This window comes from Lagopus muta, chromosome 8 (genome assembly GCF_023343835.1).
Source record: "Lagopus muta isolate bLagMut1 chromosome 8, bLagMut1 primary, whole genome shotgun sequence".
NCBI classification, from domain to species: domain Eukaryota; kingdom Metazoa; phylum Chordata; class Aves; order Galliformes; family Phasianidae; genus Lagopus; species Lagopus muta.
The window spans coordinates 18,169,963-18,190,677 of NC_064440.1; the positions used below are offsets into that span (position 1 = coordinate 18,169,963).

General features: G+C 37.6%; 1 protein-coding gene across 5 annotated transcripts in view; it reads right to left on the minus strand.

The window, feature by feature from the left end:
- LRP2 (LDL receptor related protein 2) overlaps positions 1-20,715 on the minus strand; it is a 136,918-nt gene that overhangs the window by 87,883 nt on the left and 28,320 nt on the right. For all 5 annotated transcript variants that reach the window (XM_048953630.1, XM_048953632.1, XM_048953634.1 and 2 more), the window contains 2 exons: positions 3,437-3,544; positions 1,106-1,228 (listed from right to left, as the gene is read on the minus strand). In XM_048953630.1, coding sequence (XP_048809587.1) covers positions 1,106-1,228; positions 3,437-3,544 — 231 coding nt within the window. The remainder of the gene's footprint in view (positions 1-1,105; positions 1,229-3,436; positions 3,545-20,715) is intronic.

The window sequence follows — 20,715 nt, forward strand, 5'->3', positions numbered from 1 at the left end:
TTACTCCACCTTTCTCACAAACATTAGCATATCATTTTTTCTTTGCATACTCATGGAGATTCAACACTTAAAAAGCAGATAACATAACTCTATTAGGCCTTCTGGAGCCTGCATAGTCACTGTTTCACTCCACCAGCAGGGCTGACCTCTAGGTTAAAAATTACCTCCTTCTAAGTGTTCTGCCTAAAAGATTTAATTACTGATTCTTTCTTCTTGAAGTTTTTCTCTGTCATTTTGTTTACTGGCTCAAAATCTGTTAGTACATGTCAGTTATTCAGTGAACAACCCAAGCATAATGAATTAACAAGCACTCTTCTATACTGCCACTATGTAAAACAGCAGAGCAAAACAGGCACTTCTCTGTAATACAACCAGACCTCAATATTCAGGTATACTTTATATTCACAACTAATAAAGGACCAAGAATTATTATGTCAATTCTCAAGACAACTATGAAAGTGGAAGGCAACCACATAGAACTGTACAATTCTACTTTGATCCTACTGGGGCTAAATCACAATCTCTGTTCCTCTTAGGCAAATTAATTGGGTCTATGAAGATACAGCTGAAAAATAACTTTTCCTCCCTTCCACCATCTACACTTCTGTTCTTTTAAACTCATGTCTCAAGATAACACCAGTCAATATGCTGGCACCTAGTCTGTTGCTTTACAGGGGTCTATTCCTTCTCCTGTCAGTAGTGCTCCCCCAAAAAATCTCAGATAATCAGATACTAGTGTCATTAGGGAAAATGAGCTCAAGACAGTACGGTAAGAGATTTTTTTTCCCCTTTCTTATCCCAAGTTTAAACCAGGTTTCCCAAGTGCAAAGATAAACAGTCCCATACCAGGCCCTAAAAAAGCAGCAGCTGATGGAGCCTTTTCAAAACATTCATCATTAATGAGTACATGCAGAACAAAGTTAAATTGATCCAGCTCAAAAGTAACCTAGAGCTGTTGCTCATTTGCTTTTTCTGTCTACTGATTCCTTAGTTAACACATAACCAGTGGTTGTGCCAACACCTTCGCGGAGAAGGGAAGCAAATGCAGTTAACCTTAGTTCCAATTCTTCCATCCTTGGAATAACATTCGAACTTCAATACTTACGACACTGTTGATGTTCATCTGATCCATCTTCACAATCTTCCTCGTCATCACATACCCAAGAACGTGGGATACATTCACCATCAGTCTGACACTGAAACTGACTGCCCTCACAGGTCGGTTGAGCTAAATATAAGGAAAGAATAAAAATGTCATTTCACAGACATTTGGTAAAGCATTTTCAAAGAAAACAAAAAATAAAGAGACTTAAGATTCAAATATCCATTGACTAATTTCCAGTGAATACATGAACAAACCACAGAAATACAATGACAAACCATAGAAAATGGCCAGATCAGGGTCATAAATGTGGGCCAGAAGAATGTTTGAAGGCAAATTTTAGTTTAGTGAACATTTTACGTATATTCTGTTCTGCATCAACTCAGGGAGAACTCAGGCTTCCGGGGAAGATGAGGCACAGCAAAAGCTTAAGACTCGGAACTACCCTCTTGCAGAGCCTCTTTTTGTTCACTGATGTACAGAGTCATGTTAGCTTCGCTATGCTCACAGAAGTCAGATCAACTGCCCTCACTCCACTCCAGGTGCTCTGTTCCTGGTAGGAAGGTTTTTCAAAATAAGCTTATGATTCTTCTCCACCAATTCACGAAACAAAAGTTAGATTAGTGTTTGAACAACCCAACTGCTGTCATCCCAGCTCTACTCTGCACTTTTCAACAGTAAAGCAACAACATTAGAGAGAAAAGTATTTAAAAAAAAAAAAAGAAAGCTTGAAATAACCTACTGTTTCCTTGCTCCATTCCTAGTTAATAATCCTGGAAAGACACTAGCACAAAACAGCCCAGTAGACAGGACTCTGGCCTTAAACATCTTTTTTTCCCTGGGATCATGTTTTTGCTGTGCTGCCAAGTCAACTAGAAATACTTTGTGCTCATGGAATGAAATGTAAGCACAACTATCAACATAATCTAAACATTCAAGGCAGAAAATGAAAAAACTTCACAGATTTAGCACTGAGAAGTAAAAAATTATATCACAGGTAAAGCAAGTAGATAAAATCAATCACATACTATACAATGTGAATTGGTGGGTTTTTTTTGTTTTGTTTTGTTTTGTTTTTTTCTATTCCTGACATGAGTATCAAAGAATAATCTTGGAATATAGTTTCAAGCATGGGCCAGTTTTAAACCACTCAGAACCATCATCCTAGATGCATGTACCTCATCACTTACAGCATATTAACACACTGTTTTTGAGAGCACAGTTAACTGAAGGAAAAAAGCCTGTAAAATTTAATTTTCATCTTTTTTCCATGAAGAACAATTCAGCCTCGTGCTTCTAAGTGTGATAAACACAGGTGTCAGATTTCTGTTAGCTTTCATAAAGTCCGTACAAATTTAATCTACCCTTCGTTCAAAGCCCAACCACTTCTATTCAGTCACAGTTCAAAACTGAGTTGTTAGAGCAAGATATAGGAAAAGACCATTCTGTTTTGCAAGTTCATGGCATCCTTCAACCAGAACAGCAATTATTTTGGAGCTAAATAAATGCTAAGCAACAGATCAGCCTGTCAAGCTGTGCAAATAAACTCCAATTACTATATGAGTCAAGCAGCAAAGAAACAATCCAGCGTGAAAAGAGCGAACATAGTCTTCTGCATTCCTTATCAGCCGAGGGGCAAAAGCTGGCCTAACTTATAAATCGGCTAACAACCACACCAGCCCACAAGACCTCAAAGAACACTAGAATCCAGAAGAAAAAATGAAAGCCAGTTTCTGAAAACAGCCCATCGAGGGAATTCCTTCATTTTCAAATTTTCATTTTCATATTTAGCTTAAGAGTTTTTGTGCATGGACCTTACAGCCTGGCTGAATGCAATTTTGCCTCTGAGTTGCTCATACTGGGGACAAGACAACAACTCTAGACAACTAACAAAGACTCCTCTTGAGGTGTTATAGGTACATTGTCTGGATTCTCAAAGCTTCTGAGCCCAAGTCATGCTGGAAGTATTAGTGTGTATGTACCCTGTATATTCAGGATTACCGCAACAATAGAACACAATACATTTCTACATCTACCTAGAAGCCAGTCCATTAGTCACTAGAAGAAGTGACATTCCAAGATGGACTTGGATTTTGAAGAGAAAGCTGTCATGCTTCTAAGTCAAGCACTACTTGACTTCCTGACTACCAAAGCTAACAGAGAAGAGATGACTCTTGATCAGATTCTACAGTCATCTCCAACAACCAGCATTTTTCTCCCCCTTTTTCCTCTGTATAAAGTGCATTCTTGTATCACAAGGTATAGCTGGGAGCACACTGAGAGCTAAGAACTTTTTATATTATCAAAAAGCTGCTCTACAGGTATTTCACTTACGACAACCAGCTTCATCTGTATCATCTGAGCAATCTCTAGCCCCATCACATCTCCAGTCTGCAGGAATACAGCGACCATTTCCACAGCGAAACTGCCCGCCTCCACATCCTGTGGTAAAACAAAGTAACAAGCAGGTTAGCAGAGCCAGCTAATCAAAGCAGACACCAAAGTGCATTCCTATCAAATCACTGTTCTGTTCATGACTACAACACAGAAATGGAAGAACATTATGATGTACAAAAAAAAAAAATGACTACATGAAAAAGAATTGGGCCAATGCTCTATACACCCAGTCAAAAAGGAAAAGAAAATAAACAGCTGTAAGTCTGTTGTGAATAATTTTAATACACTTATTATGCAATCACTTATTATGCCAACAAAAATGATTAAAAAAAGTCTCAGAAGAGCACCTGTACTACAGGAGCCTATTTAATGGAGATACTTCCATTTTAAATTCACAGACAGTAGAAACTTACATAAAAGTAGGGGATCATTTTCCACATGATTTCTACAGGCTAAACTTACTAAACATGCAGATCTCCCCAAAGCCTGCGAGGATAATAATAATTATCCCCTCTGCACCCACTATCAATTCAAGCTGGGGAAGTTGGGGAGCATAAAGATAGAGCACAGTTTTATCTTGAAGGTACTGCTGGGTGACAAGTTGGGCAAGAGGCAGCAAACCAACCGCGTGTTGGCTAGCAGGGCAAGGAGAGTGATCCACCCCTCTGCTCTGGGCTGGTGAGATTTCACCTGGAGTACTGTGTCCAGACGCAGAGTCCTCCTTATCAGAGAGACATGGACTTGCCACAGTACATCCAGAGGAGGGCCACAAGAATGATCCAAGGGATGGAACAGTTTCCCCATGAGGACAGACTGAAAGAGCTGGTGCTGTTCAGCTTGAAGAAGAGAAGCCTCTGGGGAGACTTCAGAGCAGCTTTTAATTATTTAAAGGGGAGCTGTAAAAAAGAAGCAGACAGACTCTTTAGCAGGGTCTGCTGTGATAGGACAAAGGGAAATGGTTTCAAACTAAAGGAGGGGAGATTCAGACTGGATATAAGGAAGTTTGGGAGTTTTGTTTGTTTGTTTTGCAATAATTGTAGTGAAGCACTGGAACAGGTTGCCCAGAGATGAGGGGTATGCCCCATCTTTGAAGACACTCAAGGTCAGGCTGGATAGGACTCTGAGCAACCTGATTTAGCTGTCGCTGTCCCTGTTCACTGCAGAGGAGTTGGATTAGGTGACCTTAAAGGGTCCCTTCCAAATCAATTCTATGATTCGCTGTGAAAATCTTGTTTTAGAAGCCATGTATTGGTGACCAGCTTGAAAGTCTAAAAGACCTCCATTCTGTTTTGTTTTTATAATACCTTTAAAGTCTTTCCTCTAAAGCATAGGAAAGCATGTCAACATTTAAATAGCAAATAATGTTAAAAGAAATTAAGCTTTTAGACATTTATGGCTGATCAAAAGCTAGCCTGCTGTCATTCTATCCCACTTGACTTACTAAGGATTAAGAACTGATTAAAGAAACATTCATTCCCAGGTGTAAATGCAGCTGGATCAGGCATTTATTAGACTCATCTAACAAAATCTTCAGTCCTGCAGCAGAGAGAAAAATGCACTGTTTATGGCCTTTGGTTGTGACTACAGCCTTGTAAAAAAGGAGTGAACAGCTTTATAGGTCCCCAGAACAATGAGCTATAACATAATTAGGCTCAACAGCGCTCTGTTTCATGTTAATCTGTTGTCAGCACATCCGAGCAGGGAAGTCTAGAGAGAAGAAAAAAAAAAAAAAAAGAAAAAAAAAGGCAGCAGCAAAGCCCAACTCTGCAGAAAAAACAGTTTCCTGGTTTAGTTACTAATCATAGGATAAAAGCACATCTTTCAATTATTCTGAATGATTTGTCCAGAGAAGATAACCTCAGTATCTTTGAATACCACCACCTACTTTTTGAATTTGTGATGACGTAAGTAACATGCTACCCTAACTTCTATGTAAAACCAGGCATATCAACACAGTCACATAAACACATCCAAGTGATGTATTCTTAAGGGATATAGGCAAGCTACTTTATGCAAGGAATGCTCAAATCTGATTGTCTGGTAGTGACATCCTGATTTATAATGTATCCTGCAAATGGTCAAAAATTTCACTTGGATAAATGGTGGTACAGAGTGGTACAGGAGTACGTTCACCCAAATACCTTCTATAGTCTAATGCATGATGGTGGTTGGTGGTGCAGGTCTGGGGTTGGTGGTGCAGGTCTCTTATCAACTACCTTTAAAACACAACAACCTCCCTTGCAAAAATGCCCTGAAGGAATGTACAAGTTCACTCTGGAATCCCAGGCCCTCTCACTGAATTCTGCCCTCCAAAGCAACATTTCCATATGAGATTAGCAGTTAAAACTCTAATAAACACAACACCTAAAACACCACATCTCTGTTGGAATTACTACAAAAAAAGTATAAACTAAATGGGCTCGTATATTTGACGTATATTGCCATTGAAAACCACAGGAATATTAATAGTCACTTACTTAAAAAGAAGTTACAATACAGAATTAAATCCATACCCACAAATGGAGTTCCTAGTGAAAAAGATATTTACAAACAAGCAAGTAATTACACTGTAATTTGTATATTATTTGTAAAGAATAACTGGGAAAAAATTTCCAAGTATTACATACAACCGCTAATTCATTTTGCTTATCTCGTACTAAGTTCTTATATTTAATCATATCCTTATAGTCATATAAATGAGGAGATAACACTGATAAACTTTTAAGAAAGCATTATAAACATAGCTGCCTTCATATAGCATGAGAAATGGTAACTGAATGTTAACAGAAAATCTGCAAAGCACGCAGTTCTCCTGCACTGTAATTCCTCACAGAATTACAGTTTAAGTTGCTCACACCTACATACAGTAAGTGCTGTATCAATGTCTGTTTATACAATTCTTCAGCAGACCTGTTATAATTCATTTAATTATGGCATTAGCCTTTTCAAATGTTATCTCCTGTGCTTTCTTTCTGCAGGCATGCAGCTCTGATGCACCTTCAGAAAAATACAAAACCAACTGACACTTCACGTACTGCTGCTCTATAATATCTTTGTAACAAAGAAAATTGCACAGTAAATAATGACATCAATGCATTAAAAAGTCAGCCTTTGAAACTAATAGAGAAAAAGTAAAGGTGAAAAGTTGTTCCAAAACTCATAATCAAAGCTCTAAAAATCCTGTGTTTCATCTCTGACCAAAAATTGTTTTTTTTAACAAAGACAGTAAATGGGGGGAAAATGAATTACAAAATCTATTACTACCAATGTTCAGCAGAAATATCCACGATAAAATAAAATTAACCACATCAACAGTAACAGCAATAACCAGGTTTGTTCCTACAGACAACTACAGAGACCATTTACTCTACAACTGAACGTACTCGTTCTGCTGGAAACAAATACCTGAAAATTAAGAGATTTGAACAACCGTGTGTTTGAACAACTGTGACTTGAGTTATCTGACATAAATGACACACAGTGCTCACAGTGAATAGTGACAATCTGCAGAACAAACACACAGAGTCCACAAGGACCGCTTCCATTGTTTCAGTCTATGCGAGGTGGGCCTGCAGCACCTGGCTCCGCAGGGAACTGTCAGAAGACAAGGGGCATCTGCTTGTTTGCTGCCATTATCTGAAGCCCTGATTCACTGCAGGATCAGCAATAAGCAATTTTATGAAAAATTTTGCTTTCCATAAGAAACTTTTTTTAAAAATAGCAAAGCAGCTCATAAATCAGACACTGCCAAAAAAATTAATACTAATGAGGTAATTTCCATAGAAATTCTGATTTACTCTGACAGATGCTAATAAAACCAGACACCTCTTTCAGGCAAACACAATTCTGTCAGCATGATTCCTGCAGGAAATAACCAATGAGTTTAAAAACAAGCAGTAAACCAATTAAAAGTTTAAAGCTTTACTGCCATGCTTAAAATTTACTAACAGAAAAGTACCTAGGAGACTTTTGAAAGTTCAACATTCAGATAGGATCAATTTTTTTCTTTTGCTTTATTTTTACTATAATGCATTTTTTTGTCTTCTGACTGTGACAGACTGAAAAAAATACATGACTTCGCCTTTACGAATCACACCAGAACATATAGATAGGTCCTTCTGAAAGTAATTTCTGCTATTCGTCTCCATGGAAACTACAACAGATATTCAGCTACAAAACACAATTCATCAACACAGTCACCACCATTAGCTCTGCATTTTCAACCATGATGAACAACAGCCTGTATGCCATTCTGGTCAGAATCTGCACCAGCAGAGACGACCCACTGTCACAGTAACCATTGCAGACACACACTACCCATTACCTCACTCTGCTCACATCCACTGTTTGGTCACCATAAATAATCAGCAAGCACTGATGAATGTCAGTGGGTGCCATTTTTTCCAGATGGAGAAATTCAATGACACACCTTTGCTCCAAGCACACTTCCATGTCTGACATCGTACTGTCAGACTGTCCCTTTGCTCCATCAGTTGCACTGCAACAAAATGTAATGGAATATTGGCAGGAAGGTTTAATCTCTACTGCAATACCAACATCTGCCTCTGACACTGCGGGCTAACGTATTAAAATAGGAGGCAGTACTTTCAGAGCAACCCTCCCATGAAGAATTCACAGACATTAATAGTAAGAATTTTGAAAGGTAAGTATCTATTTCAATTGCTCAATATTCATGAAAACACCAAGGAAACACTATGATATTTAACACAAACCAGTCTGGTACCAAAACATGAAAATCGAAGATCAGAATTCTCACTGGAAAAATACATCCCAAGAGCACAACTCCTAACCTTCTTGTTACTCTTAACAATCTCTGGGCTTTATGCTGATTTTATCACTGCCTCTTCTGTGCTTCTTTGTGCCTGGGATCCATTCTTGAGCGGATATTTAAGATTCAGAATTTGCTCAGTTAAAAACATGAAGGCTAACACTCCAGGCCCTGGCTAAGCCACTTGGTCAAACAGCATGTCAGGTAGCCATTTTCCCAGGAAATAAAGAAATGTAATAGTGACTTTGTCATAGCAAAGACAGGACAAAACACTAATAAAAATACAATGTTAGCCTTCCAATTTGTGATGAAACACGTACGTATTGCTGAACAACAGAAATAATGCAATACAAACTCTATTACACAATTAACTACAATTAACTTTGTACTCTGCAACAACCAGTGCGTAAGAATGAAGTTAAACCACTGCCAAAGACAAACTCCACTGCTCCCAGATGTTGGTAGCCAATCTTCACACCACTAATGGATGTTGTTCCATGTCACATTAAGTCGTATGGAACTTTATCAGGAGAAAGAGACGTTAATAGCTTCGGACATTTCACAGCATAATGGCTCTAATTCATAGGACTACCATTATGCCCACTCAATTTTATTTGTGCTTCATTTGCTCCAACATGTTTGTGTTAAAGTACTTACATTGAGAACTAAAAAACTTAAATTCGATCCTTTTTTTTTTTTTTTTTTTTTTTACTATTAATAAAAGTAGAATTTAAATAATTTTTTTTATTCATAATGGAAACAATACTGTTGTACAACTTTACAAGTTACACTCGACTCCTTTCTGTTGCTCTCTAGGCTGTTAGTCTTACGTTATTCTTTCCAAGCATTTCTCCATCTTCCTTTTCAACATTGCTTTCAACTTCTGACTCCACGTGTTTTGAATCAACTACATCATCCGCAGATTTTTAAGGCATCATGACTGTTTGACTACATAGAATAGAACAAGAGAAATCACTAGCCCTTTCTTCCCCACATTCACTGTATCTTTGGGAACTGCTAATACCTCTTTTAACAGTTAAGCTGTAATGAAAGACTTAATGTAGAATGTATTAAACTCAGAACAGATTGCACCACTCAGACTGTCTACTCAGAAGTGCAACTTACATTGCTGTGATGACTTCACATTTCAGGAATCATCTTTCACAACTTTCTTAATGTTTTAAAAGACCAACATCCTTCAAGGCAGTAATTTCTTCCTTTGAACCGTTCAGTCTTAATACATCAGCATTTCATTTAAAAAATAATTTAGAAGTGCTAACAAACAGCATTACAAGCCTCTGTGTATAAATCTTACAACACAAAAGTAATTGACAGGTTCTCTTTTCTTTCTACCTTCCAACAAAGGGTACTCTTTGTTCCTATTCAGCCCCTAAACAGAAAAAGCACCATGTCAGCTCACTGGTGGCCTTGCAGGTAAAGTCCTGGAGATGCACCTTTCATACACTTTGATGTCAGATTTTTGCCTAGCCTAATTACACTTCAAACAGCCTGATGTTTTGGAATGCTCAGGGAGGTGAAGCAGAACATCTGCAAATTCCAGCTCCATTCCCCCACACCAAGGAAGAAAAAAATAAAATTCATAATTCGACAAAGACCTTTGCATACTTTTGTAAAACACTCTAGGACACCAAAAAGTAGGTTTTTGCTAGCAATTACAATAGGAGAATAAACAAAGATTAAACTACAAAGTAGAATGGAGTCAAAGTTCTGCTGTATTTCACACCACTGCCTTAAGATAGTATTTATTTATGTCTTTATATTCAATATTTAATACAAACTATTCAGATTCAGAAATTACTAATGATCAGATTACATAAGCATCAACAGGTATTGCTGAAAATAGTGCAAGATTTATCTTTGATCATGAAGGCCACACAGCATCAAACATTTTTTTATCTACATGTCCATGAAGACCATCATGTTAAAGAAATAATGGATAGCATGAAAGGAAATACAGCACAAAATTAGCCTGCACTCAATTCATATAACTAGAATATTTCTGTATATACAGCACTGAGGACTGAACTTAAAGCAATAGATCTGTTTTTCTGTTAACAGTAACTGGAATGAGGTTTGACTCCCAAATCCTGATCATGTAGATTCTTCAAAATATAGCAGAAACCCACTAACAATAATAAATTAGCCAGGTTTTTTTGTATGTTTCTTTGTCTGTTTTTACAAACTAACAGAAAATTATACTTCCAACCCATCTCTCCCTAGGAATCCACTCATATTTTAACATTACTGGATTATAAATAGAACTTATAAGGAGGGTGGGCAGAATGGAAACAGAAGGAAAACTTTAGTTTTTGTTTATTTTCTTCCATAAAGCTCACTGGACAAACAGAGTCCTGTTCTATCTCTATCTGAACTAAATATTCCATACAGGAGCAGAGCTTGGGAACAACCCATGTTGTGAGCTCAGTGGAATGTTCAGTATCAGAAGCTGTTATAAATGAATCTTGCTTGTGGGAGTACATCCCAATGACTGCTTTTTAAAGTATTATTCATTAATTCACAACAACAAACGTCTTAAAATTCAAGAACAAAAGTGAAAATTTTGTCCTTCACTGTGGACTTCAAAATATGATGTTTCATTATAGAAGGAGGTATGGTTTCCATTTCAAAATCAGTTGCCAAAAAGCACTGTTCTGTCAGTGCAAAAAAAAATGAATTCTGGAGATAGCAGTCTCTTCTGCTGTAAAACAGTAATGCCATTTTAGATATAAGAAGAAATAATAGAATTACACTACTGAATTCTGTATTCTAAAAGTATATTGTGTATTGTCTGTACACTCTTGCACATACACTTGTCAACTACAATGTTTGCTAAAACTAAGGCATCGAAACTCATTTTGCTCACACGTAAACTCTTTTAAGAATACTTAATATTAGTGTATCCTATATCAAGCTATTTGCTTTCAGTTAGTACAGTTACAAAAATGACTATAGATTCTTTTTTGCTAATGCGTCAACATAAATCCAGGAATTAAAGACATTCAGCATTTTCATCTACTGAAACTAAGCAGGAAAGCTTTCCTGCAAGGAAGAAAAAGTTTCAAGTCTCCTGCAGGCATCAAGTTCAAAGGAATGACACTGTAAATGCCTCCTAGCAACGTTAAAGATATTTGTAATCCTCATCCTCTCTCTACCTTACTTTAGCTTTTTTAATTGAAAAAGTAATGAATGTAAACAGCCTGATAGAAAACAGAAAACATTTTATTTTTTTCAAGTACAAACCTGAACAATACAGAGAACAAGCTCTGAATTTTCTGTTAAGTCCCATGCAGTCCTCATGGGAAAAATAAATTGTCTGTTTAAGCTGATATTCAGAACAAAATAACTGTGGTCTCTGCAGTATCACTTTAATAACTACTCAGTTTGGGGAAAAAAAATAAAACAAAGAAGCGCAATAGCCTTAAATTATTCACTACATAAATGTAAAAAACAAACAAACAAACCAAAAACAAAAAACCACAACAACCCAAACTTTAAATTCTAATAGAGGGGATGTGATACTCCTTTCCACTGATAGTGTTTCTTATACCAAACAGTGTTCTTCCTCCAGCTTAAGTCACTGTTACATTTCCCACATCTCAGTGACATCTGATTCTCTGTTACTAATTTTTCTTTGACACTTTCTTTAACCTGACTGCATACGAAGTATTTGCATTGGTGAGACTAATAAAAATTATTTGTAGTCCTTTCTTGGAGAGTTATTAACTGTCTGGCCAAATTCAAATAAACTAGTATTTGTGGTACTGAAATATTAGCCTCCAAAATACAAAAATGTCTTTCAAGTACATTACGTGTAAAGAACACGTTCTGCCCTAAATTGGATAACCTTAACGAGTTGTCCCGACATTAGCTGTCTAAATCCACATATAATTCAACTGTGATGGTGTTAGGTGGGTAAGTGAAGCAAGCAGTATGATCCCTAGGGAAGCACACTTCAGAGCTCTCCTAAATCCCAGAAGCTTATTTTTCGTGAAGGGCACATTAAATATGCAAAAATCTGTTCTAATTGACCAAATGACACGATGAGGAAGAAGAACAAGCAAACACAGGAGAAGTAAAAGGCACCCCCAATTACTCACAGAAGGAAGCATCCCAAGCATTTCTGTAAGAATGGGCCTTGCTAATGGCCCCGAGGGCTGCTGTAGAATAACAATTGGGAAACGGGGGGGGGGGAGGGGGGGGAGAAGGCGGTGATAAGGAGGGGGAGAAGATAGCCAAATGAGAAGGACCTTCGAGAATAGGAAGTATTTACAGCTACACAGTGCAAGGAAAATGGAGAAGGAAAAAAAAAAAGTGTTCAAACAATTTAAGAGAGAACATGTACAGCATATGCCATTGAGAAAATCTGACAGATGCAGTAGCAGATGATAAAATCACCTGCTCACGGAGCTACTCCCATACTGAGAGCCTGCATTGTTTTTTAAATAAATTTTTTAACCAATGTGCTGTTTGTTCTCAAAATTAAACCTCACACTGAGATGGTGAGCTGCATTCCTTTCAGTCATGCTCTCCTGAAAGCTGATGAGTCACTACAGTATAAGGAATCTGCCTCAGTAATAGCCTTACAATCTGGCTTGTGACAATCAAATCATGTCATTTGTATTTTCTCTTACGCACTGTTGTTAAGACTGAAAATTGCTATGCAATATATAACACTTCACCAAATCATAAACTTTACTAGGTATAATACTAGTATTATACCATAGGTTATTAAATGAAAAATGAAACTTGTCATTAGAAAAATGAACTATTTCCCCCTACAGATAATAAGTACAGTAAGCATGCATATCAAAAGGTATTTTTTCTTTTCATCACAGAACCCATATTCCTAACAAAACTCTTCACAACTTAAGTGGTATCATCCTACTTATTCAGTCTCTTGAAAAAAAAAAAGACATGTTAGTCTGTGTACCAAAGTTTCACAGGGTACCCCATCATCATTTTGAACCCAGAAAGTCATTGTGATTTGTTGAAGACTAAATATTTTCAGAAAATATTTTCAGAAAAACAGAAGAACTGAAATGTCTGTGCAGAATAGATATATCATATGCTACAAGCATGTAATGTGCACAGACATAATAATGCTGCTTACTGCTGTCAAGGACAACTACAGATATTGCTTCTGATGCACAGGCAATTGCTACATTTCTCCCTCATTCTGAAGTAATCAATTTCAGCTAGCAACTAATAGTTACAGCTAGTCACTCCCTATCAGGCTTCTTGAAAAAGAAATTCCTGGAGAAAAGAAGGACCATCTGAACTAGAGCAGTTACGTTGTCCAACATACTCTCACAGAATGCAATTTTATCTTAACAGACTTGAAAAACAGTAACAAGAATTAAATCATCATTTTAAATGTGTTTTTTTCATACAAATATTTTCACTGGAATAGTAATACTAATAACCATCTCAAAGTAGAAAGTCAAAATCCTTGAGTTCATCAAAAGCAGATAAATGCAGTAAATCTATCCTATCATATGTGATCATAAATAACAGAAAAGGCATTGCTTCCCTCCCAAGTTTCACAGCGGTAGCAAAACACAGCACAGAATCACAGAATGGCTGGGGGTGGAAGGGACCTTGCAGCCCACCCAGTCCCCCCCCTGCTGCAGGCTGGTTGCCCCCACCCGCTCAGGCTGCCCACGGCCCCATACAACCTGTCCTTGAGCACCTTCAGGGATGGGGCACTCACAGCTCCTCTGGGCAGCTGTGCCAGGGCCTCACTGCCCATTGAGTAACAAATTTCCTCCTAGTATTTAATCTAAATCACCCCTCTTTTAATTTAAAGCCATTCCCCCTTGTCCTCTCACTACAGTCTTCTGAAGAAGGGCTCCTCTCCAACTTTTCCACAGGCTCCCTGAAGGCACTGGGAGGACACTTCACGTCTGCCTGGAGCCTTCTATTCACCAGGCTGAACAATCCCAGCTCTCTCAGCCTTTCTTTATAGGAGAAGTGCTACAGCCCTCTGAGTTTGCATACACATTTGCAATCTTTAAATCATAATCCCTTCCTCATAGCAGTAGCTCCCATCAGTCTTTCCAAATACGTGCTAGGAAGAGGGCCCCAACCATACCAGGTATATTGCTGGTCAAAAAGTCAGCATTCTATGAAGAACATATAATGGCTGAGATTTTCCCTCAGTGGGGCAATAACTCGGGGTACCCCTCTCCCCCGCTCTGCTACCTCATGAAATTTCTTGGGATTTAAGTGACTTCTTAAGAGAATTCTCAACTCCATGAAAAAAGTTGAGTAGGTCAACAAATTAGAAAGTCTACATATCTAAAAAGAGAGCTCTTTACTGTTAAAACATTCAGAAAACCAAACAAGAAATAGGGAAGAATGGTAGCTGTTATCTAACAGGTAATAAGATCTTAGTATGGATAAAGTACTTCAGCAAGACCACAGCTTTCACTTCACTCTTAGTTATTACTTCACTAAATTTCACTATTTGTCTTTTAGTTTTTCCTTAAATGAATTGAAGAGATGCCCAAATTTCGAAATGATTTTGAGTGCAGTTTTGTTTTTTTTTAATATTTGTACTATAAGATAATCATTTCAAAGTGCCTTCTGCAGCTGGCTGGTTAAAAATTCAGAAGTGCAAGAATAATGAAGACTAATAATATCATTTCTATATTTTCACTGTTAAATTGTCTTTTTTTTTTCCCAATTGTCTGCAATTACAACACAAATCTCATGAAACATCACCACTTCTACTGCACTTGCCAAAGAAGCCCGGCTGTCATTGCTGCATCCTTTGCTCAGGCAAAGCTCCCAGCGAGAGCTTTGCCTACGTAGATGCAAAAACAAACAATATTGGTGCAGCTATGCTCTGTGCTGCTTTAGTTGAGGAAACAAATACTTTTACAAGGGAGATATGCCGATTGTCATGCCAGCAATGAAGGCAGAGTTTGTTTTTGCTGCTAACAGGCAAAGCTCCCAGCGAGGCAGATGGCGAGCCGGCCCCAGCAAGGCGACGGCATGATTGAGCTATGTCTGAGACTAGTCAGATCTCCCTCTTGGTTCAGCCAACTGCTACTTGTCAAGCTCAGATTATTAACTAAGTAGGCTCAGTTTAATTACACTACTAAACATCTTCCACATACTGCAGAGGTAACAAAAGGAATTTTAGTACTTGAGTACATTAACAGAACATTAGAGACTAAAATTCACTTCTGGTGAGAGTCATCAGGCTTTAAAGTGCATTCTGTGGCTGACTTCATTCATACACAGAAGAGAAAAACTGCAAAGCTAACAGAACAGCTCTTGTACAGGTATGGAAGACGCCACAAACTGTCGCTAGTTTCAGACACTAACTACAGTTCATTTGTTTCAAGTGAAATGGTTTAAAACCTGCTATATCTCTCAGTAGTAAAAATCAGGTTTATTCATTCAGCCAGAAGACCAATAAAATTGCTGCAGCGTTCCAAGCGCTTGGTTATTGTCCAACTCATTTACTGTACTGCAGGTTTAGAACAGCCCTACAATCTTGCTCAAAAGTGAACACGTGAGCAGTCCCATTCAAGTCAAGCCATCTGTTTACACCAGACAACTTTTCAAAAGAGTTTCCAGCAATGCTAACCATTACAGCACTGATGGGACCATTCTTCTAACTAGCATGCTAGCCAACCATTTCCTAAATTTCCTTACAGTAGCATTAAGCAGTGATTGCATGGCCAACTGAGCCAACCCACTGACTCACTACCATAGACAAAGGGTCTCTTTTTTCCCCTTTCCAAAACCACTCCTTCTCCCACTTAATGCTGAGGTTCACTTGCTTTTCCAGCCTCTAGTGACTACCAGACCTTTCTCTGCATTGTCCTAATTCACTAAGCCATCAAGAAAGTACTCAATTCATCAGACCTGGTTTAGTTTTCCACCAGATTTGTACATGAAAGTCACTCACTGAGAGGTCTGATAGAAGCACTAACATAAAGTAAGCAGGAACACAGGCAGTAACACGGGAACATGTCATTGCAAGAGGGAGAAGAACAGTCCCCTGCTCCCAGTAGCAGTAGCTGCTAAATTGGCTTATCAGCTCTGTAAAAAATACCCTTAGGTGACATGGTATGAGAGGGCCTAGATAGCCCAAAGCGGGGCATCCCGCCACTGGTGATCGATGTGAAGTTCGCAGCCAACTTCCTGCTTCTGGACAGGCCTGTGGAGGACTACTTATCCATGCAGGCACTTCAATTCTGCCAACGCTATACTCCTTCAAACTAAACTAAACCAAATCAAACCCCCTGGTATGCACATCTGAGTGGTTTCCAAAGATGAAACCCATCACCTAGATTGTAAATGTGAATATGGAAATTCCTGGGATATCTTAAGTACTACGCGTCTTTGTTTTTAGTAAAGATGCCACAGAACTTAACTAAAAACCCCATCCCTCACCTTGATCTACCAAAGTGTGAGCCTGCAGTCATCAGCCACAGAAGTCCCTGTTGCAGTGGACTCTTTCTTGGACTCCACACAACAGGATGTGGCAACATGACCTGCTTGCATAAGAAAATAACTGGATAAACACAGTGCTGATTTACAGTGTCTTCTGCTGAAGATCTGACTTCTTGAGTGCAAAACAAAGGCAATTTATTCATATTAAAAGCTTAGAATATAACAGGGCATAAAGGAAGAACAATTTCAGTTAACTCTTTTATGCCATTTTATTAATCCCCAGCAAACTCTGTAACAGTGATCCTTAGATCTCTAATCCACTTCAAGCATTGCAAAACAAAGAAAACATTAAAGGGCTCAAAACCAACAGTAGAAGCTTATAGAACCCACTAGAGGCAACCCATTCCATTAAACATTTCTATGCTTACTCATTAAACTTAATTTTCTTCAACTGTTCTAAAAATGTGCTGAGTTCAGGGAACACACACACACACACACACACAAAAGAACAACAGTTAATAGAACATTACCATAAGAAAGTAAACTTTAAAGTGGATCTCAAGCAATAATAAGCTATTAAAAGAGATGTTTACTCTCCACCAAATCCTATTTTCCATCTCGAAGATCAGTACAACTCAGGGGTATTTTCCTTGAAATCAAAGAAGCTGCACTGGCTTGACTGAGAAGAGCCCTTACTTTTTCTTAATCTATAACACTTAAAGATATTTTATGAACAAAGTACAGTTATTGAATTATATGCAGAAGCACTTCAGAGTAATTTGAAAAGAAGTTGACTTTTATTTGCCATACTCAGCGTAAACTATTAAAACACACCAACAAATTATCTGATTATCATAGCTAATTAACCACAGTGACCTAATCTGGCATAAAAGCATCAACTTCTCTTTATTTACATGTCAATCTGTAGATCATTAATTAGAAGAGACCTTTAATGTTTTTCCATCAATGACACCTTCACATCCAAAATGCTATATGACTTCCCTACTTACTAAACAAAGCTTTAAAACAGGAGAAACAAACACTCTTAAAAAATGTGATCACACAGGAAGATTCAAAGTGCCATGGTATCTGCCCATCCAAAATGTTTTCACAAGGTCTCAGAACAAACTATGTAGGCAATTGCATTTAACCCAATACCCCCAACTGCTATAATGTTCAATTACTGAGTAGTTAAGAATATGAGTATTAAGCAAGAAAAGTCTTGACAAATGAACCCCCAGTTTACATACTAAATACTGAGAAGTTAAAAGCAAACATCACTGTACTTCAATATGACAATAATCTAACACTGCAAGATGGCAAGCGGAAAAAGCTCCAAAAACTCTTACTGATTTCATATCAATCCAGGAAGCCCAAAAAGGAAATTAATAGGCTTTAATGAAATTGCATTCTACCTTTCCCCCAAATGAATCTTTGCTGATTTCCTGCAAAACACATGGAAAGTAAATCTGGATTAAAGTGGGATTTCATTGCTCAAATTTCCAATCAGCTCAATATATGAAAGAAGATTTTGGTTTGTCTTACAGGGAAATTGAAGCAACACAAGCATCACACATTTATCTTAGCTAAAATCTCCTTAGATGCTCTGCCTCTATGCCTCGACTTCTGTAGCTTAATTATTTACTGCAACTCTAGCATTTGGCATAGAACCTAAGTCTAACAATCTAACCAGGTGTCAGCCTATTACTGCCTTCAATTTTTAACTAAAATTTTGGGGGTTGTCCCATTCTTCACTTTAGCTGATTACTTAGCAAATTCCTGCTATGCTTTGCTGAACAGTATACAGAAAGAGTAAATTATTAAGAAAAGTCAAGATATGTATTAAAAGAAGGCTAGTTATTAAAAAGAGCCTTTAAAAAAAAAAAAAAAAAAAAAAGACTGTCAGAGCACAGAACTACAACTCATTAATTAACATGCCAGAAGATTACAATATGTTTTATCAAGATACACATTCAAATTTTCAGCCCTCAGGAAAAAGTTCAGAACTAGTCAGACACCAAGCTTTGCTCCTGATGCTTTCCAAGTGCATCACCAAGAGAAACCAAAAAAATAACCCAAGTGCAGGAATATGAAGAATGCTGCAACCCAGAGATCATTTACAATACCTATTAAACTGTACATAAGGTTTGCACTGGCACAGTCATTTTCTTTGCCATCCTTTCTTCCTCCTCATTACTCCCAAATTCCTAGTCCCTGAGGAAAGCCTCATTCAAGGTCTTTTAACAGTGAGTCTTGGCAGAGACATAATCTCACAGACAAGCTGTTCTGTCACAGAAACATACACTGTGCCATACAACGGTGTACCAGCACTGGCTCTGGCCTGTCACCTACAGCAATGTCATTATACGTCATCTTACAGACATCAAACAGATTTGAATCAAGATAGTGTCTGTAAACACACTGAATTATTAATCTGGAGATTGAATTCTTACAATGCTTGATGGAAAAGCGTGTTTCTCCAAGCTATTCTTCTCCCTGCTTACCATACACGTTCTAAGCATCACTGGCCTCACTTCATGCAACCATTCTTTGTGACTGATATAACATCATAACAGATTTGGTCTTAAAACAGGTCTTCATTCCCATAGACAAATGAAGATCTTTTAGCAGAACAAATTTTAAGTCTGAGTTGTGTTTAAACCAACAATTTCGCACTGGAGATTTAAGATGTAAATCAAATGTGATGCACAAACTTCATGTAATGGCAAAGCTGTGCAAATCACATCTTGACAAGATGCCTAGAATACAGGTAACTGGTTTTCCTTAAAAAAAAAAAAAAAAAAAAAGCTTTTAAAAAATTATATTCTGGACTTGATTACAACAGTAACTTTTAAAAAAATAATGAATTATTGAAGAAAAAAGGAGGAAAAATACATCTTGAAAGTCAACCTAGCTGCAATCTTCTGGGCTCTTAGCTCAATATAGAATGCAAAAAATTAAAAAACTAGCACGTATGTAATAAGAAAGACCACCAATAGGAACGCTTAGGTTTCCAGCCACATTTCCAAGAATTTGTAAGTTTACACTAAAACTATGATTACCTGCCTGGTTAAGAAATCATTTATTTCATATAATTCACAGCAGCGTGAATCTGCCCTCCACATATGAGGAGTGCTGAAGAAATAAAAAGATCCATCAGAAGCAGAGAAGAGGGAGTGTTGAGTAGTGAACCCCAATTCAGATGTTGTAAACTACATAGTACAGTGAAGGTCTGGCCTTAAAAAGCAACTTAGTACTTTGCAATAAATTACAGCAAAGCCAAAGCTTCTGTGCAAGTGCAAGTATGTGTAATTCTGAAAAACAGAAGGATGGTAACGTTTTACAACATGCACTAATTTAAGAGCATTGATTACAAGAAAAAGCACTAAAGTTAAAATATTTAATTATTGATTTACATCATCTGTATTGAAATAGTTCATCAAGACCTAAGGTGCACTAAAAAAAATAAAAAAATAAAAATGGAAGTTTAATTAAATTAAAGACACATGGGCTCCAGAGATAATAAATATAGTAAGTTTAGAAAGAATGTTCTTAATATTTTAGATTTAGTGAGAAGAGTTCTTTTTTTATAAAGAAAAACCGGTTTTTATGAATGATTTATATGTGATTTTCACATATATGAATGATGTTATAAAGAAACAAACAGCTCCACTGGCCCCAAACCATTAGAAACAAAAAAATCTCTAACCACTTTCAGGTACTAAATCCTTCCCTCAACAGAAGTCCAGCAGGCCTTCCACGCTAGATAAGGTGAGGCCAATAACAGACAGTACATGGAGCACTGCATGAACATACAGACCTGGTATGCTTTGCAGAAAGATTAAAGAACTCATTGTTTGCCTGAGAAGTTGCCCTAGTGAGCTCATGTGCCCTCTGCAAAGCTGCTGAGAGTGCAATAACCATCCTGCGTCTGTGACTATGAGCATGATGGCCTTCCAAATTCCTCAAAACAAACATTAACATCAGTCCCATGACC